We start from the raw sequence: 10,054 nt of genomic DNA on the forward strand, positions 1-10,054 counted from the left end.
TAAGTCTGGGCGAGTCTTTCCAGGCAGCAATGGTAGTTTAGTAGTTCTGCCTTCTCCCTTATCTATGACGTTCATTATCCTCCCAAGCAGCGACCTTTCCTCTCACACCTTATTGCTCTGAAGAGGCTAATTCAGAAATATCTCTTGATGTCTTTTTCCTTTTCCACAAGCATTCTTTCATTCTGGGCTTAATCCTCTTAGCCACTATTCTTTATCTGTTATGGTTATTTAATAAATATTTGTAAATAAAAATAATTTGTAATTAAAAATATATCGATTGCATCCAGTCAAGTAACACTATGGTCAACTGCCTCCAGCTGCACACAGGAAGTGATGCTCACTCGTGGATGCCCACTGAATAGTGTTGGGAAAGGTCGGGAGGACATTCTGCTAACACGTCCAGAAATAATCATGAAGATTGGTGACCAAGGAGGAACCCAGAGTGTATGAATAGGGAGTTGGTGGGGAGATGGTGAGGAGATGTGGGGATAGCATATCAGCACTGGGAGGGGCACTCAGAGCAGCAGCAAAGTCTGGAGAAACCTGAGAGGGTGTGTAGGCTCTCACGTTCCTTCCTTTTCTGGTTCCAAACCAGCTGTGATTTTCAGGCAGGTAGAACAGATACCCACAGGTATCCAGTTTGGTAGCTAATGACTGTGAATATCTGCAGGAAGCTCTGCACAGAAGTGGTGGATTTCCTAGAGCTCCTTGTCCCTGCAGCATAGGAGGCTGAGGGCCCAAGGCTGGGAACTGGCAGGAAGTAGCCCTTTCTAGACTGAGAATAGCTATGGAGGTTTTGGGCTGGTGGATCTGGGTAGCTCTGTTCTCTCCACTTTCTCTCTTGGCTGCTCCAGTGGGTGATCAGTGTGGCCAGGGAAGAAAATGGCCTGAGACTGACCACACTTTGTGGCTTTTGATCACTCACCTCTGGAAACATGACTCAGCTGAGCCTGAAGGCTTCGGTTTTCCTCCCTAAGGACTCTGTTCTCACTGTAGAGCTGAGGTGTGGACTCCAGGCCTGGACTGTAGAAGTTAGAGGTGGATCCTGTCCCGAAAAGTGCAGGCAGACAAGTTACAACTTTGGGTCACAGAAGCTCTCAAAACTGCCCGTTCTGTCCCAACCCAGCAGAAACCCCTGAGGACTGGAGTCCTGGGCCTAAAGCCTGGTGAGCCAAATGCCTGATTTTCCTGTGCCTCCTGTGGATGGGTTCTTCGCATGCATGATCCCATATCCTGGCCGTAGTTGTTCAGGAGGCTCTTTGCCCTAAATAGCTGGTGCTGGGGTGGTGGCAGGAGAAGGGTGTGTGGAACGGACAGTGTCCGAGTGTCAGCAGCCGGGGAGGAGGGTGTGTGGAGGAAGGCAGCCTTGGTAAGTGGCTGGGGCAGGACCCGGCAGACCTGGGTCTACCACTTGTCAGTCATAGGACAAGGGCCCAGAGAAGTCAGCAGGCAGCATATGAACAGATTAAGGATGGGATGAGAAGTCAGAGGATTCCTGGGATCAGACCTGGTTAGTTCTTCCATGAGGAAAGTTACTCTTTGAGCTCAGATACATCTACAAAGTGAGGAGAATAGAACTTGTCCCCTCCCCTTACTGATTGCAAAGAGCAAGTGGAGAAAAGCAAACCACCATGCTTTGAAACCTGCAAACTCCCCCTAAGGCCTGACCTTCAGAAGTTCCCTAGTTACGACCAGAAGTAGAAGACCTGAGCCTCTCCTACCGCTTCCGCGGGCAGTGGAGCTGAGCCTGTGTTCCAGCTGCTCCCTCAGGCGGTCATTAATGCAGATGGACTCCTCCAGGCGCTGGCGCAGGTTCCGGATTTCACCCAGATGCTCCTCCAGCAGGTCAGCCCCTGCAGCCATCCCACCAGGACAGCAGGAGGTGGGAGATGGAGAATCCTGGTCACTAGTGGGGCCCACTTGGGAGATGGGCTCAGCCAGTGGTCTCTCAGCAAGATCCCTAAACATCACCATCCTCTCTCACAGGCACCCATGAGCTCAGGTGACTGTTTAAACAGTAAATTGGCTTCAAAAAACTGGACAGCCTGGGGCTAGGCAAGCCCCACAGGCCCCTTCCCATGCAGGGGTACGTGTAACGGAGTTGTAAGGGTACGTGTACAGTTACTTGGTTAACTGGTAAGTGTAAGGGGTTTCACATGGTTTAGAAAAATAGCTGAAGGCTGTGGACATCAGTCTAGCACACGGAAAGGTGTGGCTGTTTCCTGAGTGCGACTTCGGGTGTTATAGAGAAGGCCTTACTCTACCCTAATACCTTTCCTCTTAGTGATTCTTGACTAAACATTCTTTAGCAAGGGACAAAGCCCTTCCTGCACCTGTAGAGAGAAGGCCTAAGGTAAAAGTTAGTACATCATGTAAACTCATCCTGTGTGGTTAATGACTGACAGTCTGCTTCCCTTACATCACTTTGCACATGGAAGGAATACAGGAGCCTGGGCTGATATAGGGATCTGGAGTCTGACTATAGGGGAGGAATCAACACCCGCAAGGAAGGCTAAAAGATGCAACAAAAAGCAGGGGGAAAGGTGCCAATGACACACTACATCAACTGCCTCATTTTGCTTTGAATCCAGCCTCTTTCTGAAAATTACAGCTCTTCCTGTTGGAACTGGGCTGCATCCCAGCATTCACCTGTATAGCTCCACCTCTCCAGTTAGTGTGATGTCTCTGGGCCCTGACTGGGAGAGCTAGGAGTGAGAGGGAGAGTTTAAATGGGTTTGTACACAGGATATACATATGGGGGGGGGAGCTGTGTAGAAACAGCCTCGCTTCTGTAACAACTCCTGACTGACGGAAGAATGTTCTGTGAATGTTGGTGTCTGGCATTGTGGAAGGACGGAAAGGGAATCAGGATGGAGGGAGAGAGAAGGACATGAATGTGAGTGCACAGAGGTAGCCCCTGACTTTCCCAAACCCCTGCAGAGCACCGAGGTCCTGGGCCGGGAAGATGATGGATGTACTTAGAAAGGACTAAGTACTGATGAGGTGCTTTCATTTTATCCCCACTGTGAGCCAGGGCCTAGAGGAGAAGGGAAAGCAGCCCTGCCCAGGCAGGAAAGAAGTGGATTCTAAATGAGATTTCGTCTCACAGACTGATCTGCTCGGCTTTGTGCTTTACCTGTGGGTTTGGAGTTAAGCTGGTACATGGATGATCCTGAGGATAGATCCCCAGATATGCTCCCTTTCTGAGGCCTCATCATGTCCCACTGGCCACTACTGCCCAGGTACCCAGGCTCCGGGATTCTGCTCGGGTCTACGGTGCCCCTTGGAGGAGAGTGGGGCCCGGCACGGTTGAGGTATTGGGAAGAGCTGGCTTCTAGATGGTTGCTCTGCAGTGTGGCTGGGCAAGCAGGATGAACAGTGTTGACACCTGGGCAGAAAGAAACATGAGTGAGAAGCAGAGTATCAGAAAAGAAGCTTCGGCAAGGAAGTGTGTGATTGCTGAGAGCAGACACTAGAGGGGACACGTGGGCTATCAGAGATCCCAGTCCACTGCGGAATACCAGTTGGATGAGGACTCGCACACTAGAGGCTCTTTCACCCCTTATATTTACTATCGTGAGACGCCAAGATGTAGAGGAAGAATAAAGGATGGGAAAGTCACCAGTGTACACAGAGGAAGAGTCCAGTGGCCCTACTCCTGGCTCCCTCTGTAGTTCCTCAGGATAGAGTCTAGGAGGTTCCAGAAGTAGAACTCATTGGCAAAGTCAGGGGTCAAAAGTGCGTTGGGGTATAGCACTGAGCACTCCTGTGAACAGGAATATTTGTTTCCCTATTATTACTTGCCTTTCCCAAAAGCTAACCAGCCAGTTTTTCCATTTCTCCATTTTTCCATTTGGGGTTTGCCAGAGAAGAAAGGGGGCGTAACTCCAGCTAGACGTGGTGGCCTCAGTTCCTGCAGACTGATGAGCTCTCTGCTGAGGCTGGGGGAGGTTCTGCTTAAGGCAAGTGGTGACTTGGATCTTATACAGCATGATTCAAGGATGCAGGATGTCATCTCTCCTGTCTGAAGGGTCTTTAAACACCCTTCCGTGGAAGGAGGTGGGACCTTTCATTTCATAGGCTGCTGCTTTCATAGATCTTTGAAATCATGGGCCTGCCCCAGCATCCCTGCTTCTGTGTGAAAAGAAGCCTGGCTTGGTGGAGGGAGGGAGAGAGGTGGACAGGGCTGTAGCTTAGGATATTCACATTCAGAAGACTGTTTTCTTCCAGGGATTATCCACATGGGCAGCGGAGTAGATGGGTAGCCCCTCTTAAGAAATAGGACTGAGGTCGTTTCCTCCAACTAAGCCAGATCCTACTGAGGGGTCAATGCAACTGGCAGTTGCCAATTTTGATCCTCATTTATAGCTATTTCTCAAACTTGGCTACATACTGGAATCACCTGAGACAATGTAAAAGCATGTATTAACGCCTGGACCTCCAGAGATTATGCTTTCACTGGGATGGGGTACAGCTTTGGCACTGGGATGTTTTCAAATCAGCCCAGCTGATTCCAATAGGCAGAAAAGTTTCAGAAGTAATGTCATGGGTCTCTCATTCTCTGGTTTGCAAAATACTAGATATTTATTAGGATCATTGGAAATAAAGGCGGGGCATGAACAATGTAAGCATCTAAATTATAGTCAGGAATTAAAAAGAGATGTCACTTCCTACCTCTTTCACATCTCCTTCAACCCCAGCCCCACACAAGGCAAAGGGAGAAATCAGTAGTTGTCAAGAGTCAGCTTGCTTTCTCACCAGTTCTGTCAGTAACAGTGATCAGTATCCTCAGGTTCCAGCCTCCCCAGCCACACAATACAGCTCACACTCCTGAAACCATGCAAAGACGCCAGACAGACTCTTGCACAAGTAGATTTTGGCCCCACGGTGACAAGAAGCCGCCATGCGCAACTGTCCACATGGAAGCTTGGTTTAAAGCAAAGGTGGAGCACTGGTAAGTGATGGCCCTTGGAAAGGACTGTGTTTCCAGAGGCAAAAGGAAGGGCTACAACCTTTCCAATGCGGGAACCATCGGAACTCTGGTCAGTGGCACACACTGGATATGACTCTAACCCACATCAGCAGACCCCTCTTCATGCTCAGTACTCTCCTTCCATCTTTCCTTCTTACCCAACACAAATTGACAATGTGGAAAGATGAAGGAAAAGGCGGCAAGGAAAAGAAATCTAGAGAACACTCTTGCCCTTTTGGCAGGGGACAAACTTGTTATCCGTTGATTGTTGGTTCCAGGGCTGCTGTAGTAGCAAGTTCTAGGTCAGAGAGAGCAGTACCTTCCTCTTATCTCTGAAGAGGGAGAGAAAAGACTGATACAAGTAGCCTCCAGAGTTGTTCAGCTGAGTTCCCAGCTCCATGTCTGAGCAGGATGGTAACAACAGCATTCTAAGCAGAAAAGACTAACTAGAAACAACATGGAACTGGGAGCAGAAGACCTGGGGTAGAGCCCATTTCTCCCACTTACTAGTGACCTTGAACAAGTAATCACCTCCATGAGCCTTAGTTCCCTGCTCTGGTTCTGTCACACAAGGTAAGAGCAGGTTCACATTGCTAGGTAAGCCTAGATTGCTGTACCTGTGTGACACTGAAGCAGGCCTCCTCACTGCCTGCAGAAAAGATGTTCCAACTGTCCTCAAAATGGTCTCAGTCTAGCTGGTTCTGGAAATCAAACCAGTGCCAGAGTAGACAGTGTATCTATTTTCAGGGCTGACAAATCAGCTGGTCCAAATGACTTTTGGGGCTTCATGTTCACAGGTTCTCAGCTGTGGTCTTCAGTCACTGGACACTCTCTGTGTGGTGACCCTACCATCAATCTCTGCCTCACTCAAGTTTCTTCATAGGCACAGAGTGTGGTTTTAGATTAATTTCAAACCACTCTCTGGTTTTTTAATCACTACCGGAGTGCAAATTCATAATGTGAAGCGCTTTCCTTAATTTTTAAGCTACAAGTCATCACATACAAAATTTTTTACAATGAGGCATCCAGCCCATATGTACAAGAAACCTTTCTCTAAAAGGTGACTGCACACAGTCTATAAATTCTGTGATTTCATAATATCAACTATGTCTGAGAGTGGACAGAATTCACAATCAGACATCACAGCCTCTGCTTCTGCTTCTAGCTGCTCCTGTGTCACCTGCACAGAAGCAGAAATGAACTTTGTGCAATGGGAAGAGGACTTTTGTCACCCCTTCAGAATCCTTCTTCCACCATCGCTCCCAACCTGATGATGTCAGGATTTGAACGTGATCAAAAGCATTTCACAGTAGGAAGATACAACAGATGTAGAAAGGATCCCATTGAATGTGGCCATCTTTTTCTGGTCACTTCATCCTGCATAGGCAAGGCACCAAATCTCTCTCCCATGCCCTTCCAGCAAACACGTCACCAGTGTGTCAGGACTTGAGCATATCTGGTGGAAGTTACCCCACACTGACAGCAGTGGGGGAACACCAGGTGTTGGGCCTAACGAACATATATACCTCTTCACGAATAAGACATGCACACGCACGAGAAAGGTTAACAGTAAATACATTTCCAAAACCAGCAAGCACAGCTCTCCCTCAATCGACCACTGATAACATGTACCCCTAAGCTATTTTTTAAAACTGCCATCCAGCCAAAGCCATGCAGAGAAATACAGTGTAGGCCCATCAGTTGCAAGCACACAAATGCAGCAGGAAGTGCTCACTTTCTCCCAACTGCTTCTGCAGCATCTGCAGCTCCTGCTGAGCCTCGGCCAAGGAGACCACGGGTGTCTCACAGCAGCCAAGGAGGGGAGGGCCAGCAGAGCTGAAAGGCAGGAAGCTGGGTGGAGCTGAGGGCAGTGGTGCCTGGGGAAGGCTAACCAGCGTGGGTATGGATTGAAAATGAAGGCCTACAAACAGAAAGTTAGGGAGAAATGAGACACATCATTAGAGAGGAAGGGAGAGAAAAGAATGGGTGAAAAATTGAGAAAGTGGAAGTATTCCTTCACCAGATGTCTGCTTGGGGAGTGTCTATCACTCGATGTTGTGATGACTGAGATGGCCAAGGGGGAGCACTGCTACCCAAGGGGCTTGCCTGGCTGACCCGCTCCTCCTACTCCCCTGCCAGGGCTCTCCTGCACACATATTCCACGCTCATCTTGAAAGCACTTCACTACAGAAAGCAAGGTGGCATTACCATAACAGAGGCAGCCTTGAGAGCCCCATCCTAGCCATCTGGGCACGGACAAGTCAGGGTGGCTGTGCCTGAATGCTCTCAAGGGCCCCTGGCTGCTGTTCCCAGCATGTGCCAGTCCTTGCCCCTGTCACAAGACTCTCCCTACACCTAGAACTCCTCTTCGGAAAGCAACAGGACTCACCCTGAGGAGGGCAGGACTAGACTAAGATAGTGGGGAAATTGCATTACGAATGCATGTGATTCAAGACGGATGGAAACGAACTTCAGAATCACAAATCAATGTGTTCAACTACCAAAGGAAAAAGAAAGGTCTTGGCAAAGTGACTGACCCAATGGATTACAAATCTGTCTGGGCATTCAAATAACTTACGGAAAATTCTTAATATATGCAGATTCTCCGGGTCCTAATGCAGACCTACTCAATCATAAACTCTGAGAGCAGGGCTTGGAAATTTGATGAACAATATTCTTCACAGGTGATCATTATGCAGCCCATCTATAGACAGGCTTTCAGGAACCCTGGGAAGTTCTGATGTCTGAATCTGTCTACTCTTTCCTAAAAACAGTTGCAGGGCAGGTAGCAGAGGGAGGGAGGGAGCAGAAACCAAGACAGACCTGTGGAGTCTGTCTCACTTGGAAAACAAGTGAGATTATATTCTGAAAAATAATCCTTGCCCCAGGATGCTGACCCGGTATCAGAGCCGTACTGCAAAGACTGAATTACCAAGTGAAACAGCCCAGGCATCTTTCAGGGAGGCATTCTGAATTTAGAACTCTTGACTCTGCTCTTTTGGACCCCAGACATTTACACAGGTGTCTACAGTGCTAGACAAATAGCCTTCCCCCATGATTTCCTACTGCAGCTGCTGCCCACTCTGGCCCGGAAACTTTGAGCCCAGGCTCAGGAAGAGTTGGACATGTTCTTTTTCTTAAGATTTTGGTTGACTTGTCTACAAGAGAGACGAGGGCATCATAAAGAAAGTACTACTCTTCTGGGGGCACTGTACGAGTCTGTACAAGTCTGTACGAGTCTGACCTCACCACAACCACACTGGCGAGCCTGCCAGTCTTGCTGGGGAGCAAGAGGTGAGGACAAGGCCTTTTCCCTGCCGTCACTGCTGTGGAGCTGTGGTTGGACAGTGCACCCCTGGCAACTAAGCTGAGGCAGATAAGTGAAATGTACCCCTCTAACTGGTCCAGGATACACAGTGTGTACATATCAAGGACTGCAAACCCATTGCTAAACCCATGAATGATAAAATAATAGGAACAGTATCTTGTCTGAAGATACTGAAGCATCTCCAGCTATGAAGCAGCCCCACCTGCCACAGAGAGGCCTCTGCAGATAAAATGGGCAACACGTGTAGGCAAGCAACAGTTGTGAATTTCTTTTTGTTCATTGGCTACAGTAATCCTGGGAGAAACATTTTGCCTCTTTGCTCCCCAGAGTGAAAGGAGAAAATGAAGTGAAGATGCTTATTTTAAAATGACTAGCCAACTACTGATCAAAATTGGTATGCAGATCGAAGTCTGCTGTGGATTACATATTCTTCTAAAATATTTGAAACAAAGAGTAATCAGACACAATTAGAGATTCAGATGGTCTCCTGTTTTTGTCCAGGATCTGATGCATATAAGCCCCAAATGATGCTGTTTTTTGTCCCTGAAGAAAAGTCAAACAGGCACCTGGGGGAGGAAATGAAGCCCCTGCCCCATTGGCTGTTGCATACCTGGATGGGCCTGGCTGGCCTCCTTGGGGGGTTTCTGGGGAGCTGGCAAGCTGATGGGATTGCTGCTGGGTTCGGCCTTAACCCCCTGAGATGCACTGGTTGCTGATGGTTTAGAAGACAGTACAGCAGAATGACTTGAATGATGGATGGAATCTACAAAACCCACGAATGAAAGAATATGTTTGGTGTTCTACAAAGAACTGGAATCTGGCCTTATATTTAACCAGGGGTACCTGGGCAGAGCCTTGCTTTCAGGGAAAGCACCAAGCACAAGCACAAGCACTGTGAGCAGGGTTCATCCCTTGCTTGCACAGAGGAAAGCCACCTTAGAGGAGATAGTGGGGCTCAGAGGCTGATACCATGAAAATGGCACCTCCAAAAAAAACCAGGCAGGTCCAGCAGCATCTGTGGATACCCACAGATACTCAGGGGTTCAGGAGCTGCAGCGAGCGGGAGGGATAACATACTCCATCTCAAGGAAGGAGGTCAGTCAGACGATTGTGTGCTCATGAGGCAGTGGGGAAGGAAGGTCTCTGTGATGTTCTCACTCTCCCCACTGTGGCTCCCCTGGGTGCAACGGCATACACGTGCTAGTGGAGACCCAGTGACCGGGGTAACTTGTAGAGTCAGGAGCAAAGCAAAGATCCTGACCCAGTGGGGCCTGTGCTTGGCACGGCTCAGCCTGATACACACTAAGGTGCATCTACAAGGCCTGGATGTGGAGGTCTCCTCTAAGCCTACATAAAGGTGGTGCCACCCAGAAAGTGGAGGCTACCTGAGTGACCAGGTGAAGCTTGCTTCTCTTCATAGTGTGTATACTCGCTGGCTATGTCCATGTCAGAGCAAGCTTCCAGCTCATCAGACAGGAAGGAGGAGCTGCTGGGAGAGCGGTGGGAGTCAGACAAGGCGCGGCTGCTGGAGGGCGTTAGGGACCGGGCATCTAGCTTGGCCTGCAGGACTTCAATCACTTTCTCCTTCTCCTGTAGCTCCCTGCTGAGCCTAGTGAGGTGAAGGAGGACAACAGGTGAAACCAAAGTCACTGGACCAGCTAGTCCTGAATAGGGCACTTGGGAAAAGCCACCTAAGTCAAGAGACCATTCCTGCAGAGTAAATGAAATAACCCATCTCTGACAGGGAGTGGAGA

General features: G+C 48.9%; 1 protein-coding gene across 11 annotated transcripts in view; it reads right to left on the reverse strand.

The window, feature by feature from the left end:
* Positions 1–10,054, reverse strand: part of PDE4DIP (phosphodiesterase 4D interacting protein) — a 194,668-nt gene that overhangs the window by 12,991 nt on the left and 171,623 nt on the right. For 6 of the 11 annotated variants that reach the window (XM_072967889.1, XM_072967890.1, XM_072967888.1 and 3 more), the window contains 6 exons: positions 9,686–9,909; positions 8,911–9,063; positions 6,708–6,893; positions 3,137–3,388; positions 1,722–1,853; positions 926–1,045 (listed from right to left, as the gene is read on the reverse strand). In XM_072967889.1, the coding sequence (XP_072823990.1) occupies positions 926–1,045; positions 1,722–1,853; positions 3,137–3,388; positions 6,708–6,893; positions 8,911–9,063; positions 9,686–9,909 (1,067 nt within the window). The remainder of the gene's footprint in view (positions 1–925; positions 1,046–1,721; positions 1,854–3,136; positions 3,389–6,707; positions 6,894–8,910; positions 9,064–9,685; positions 9,910–10,054) is intronic. The other 5 variants (XM_072967882.1, XM_072967884.1, XM_072967885.1 and 2 more) reach the window with 1 other exon arrangement.

Source organism: Vicugna pacos, chromosome 9 (genome assembly GCF_048564905.1).
Source record: "Vicugna pacos chromosome 9, VicPac4, whole genome shotgun sequence".
Taxonomy (NCBI): Eukaryota; Metazoa; Chordata; class Mammalia; order Artiodactyla; family Camelidae; genus Vicugna; species Vicugna pacos.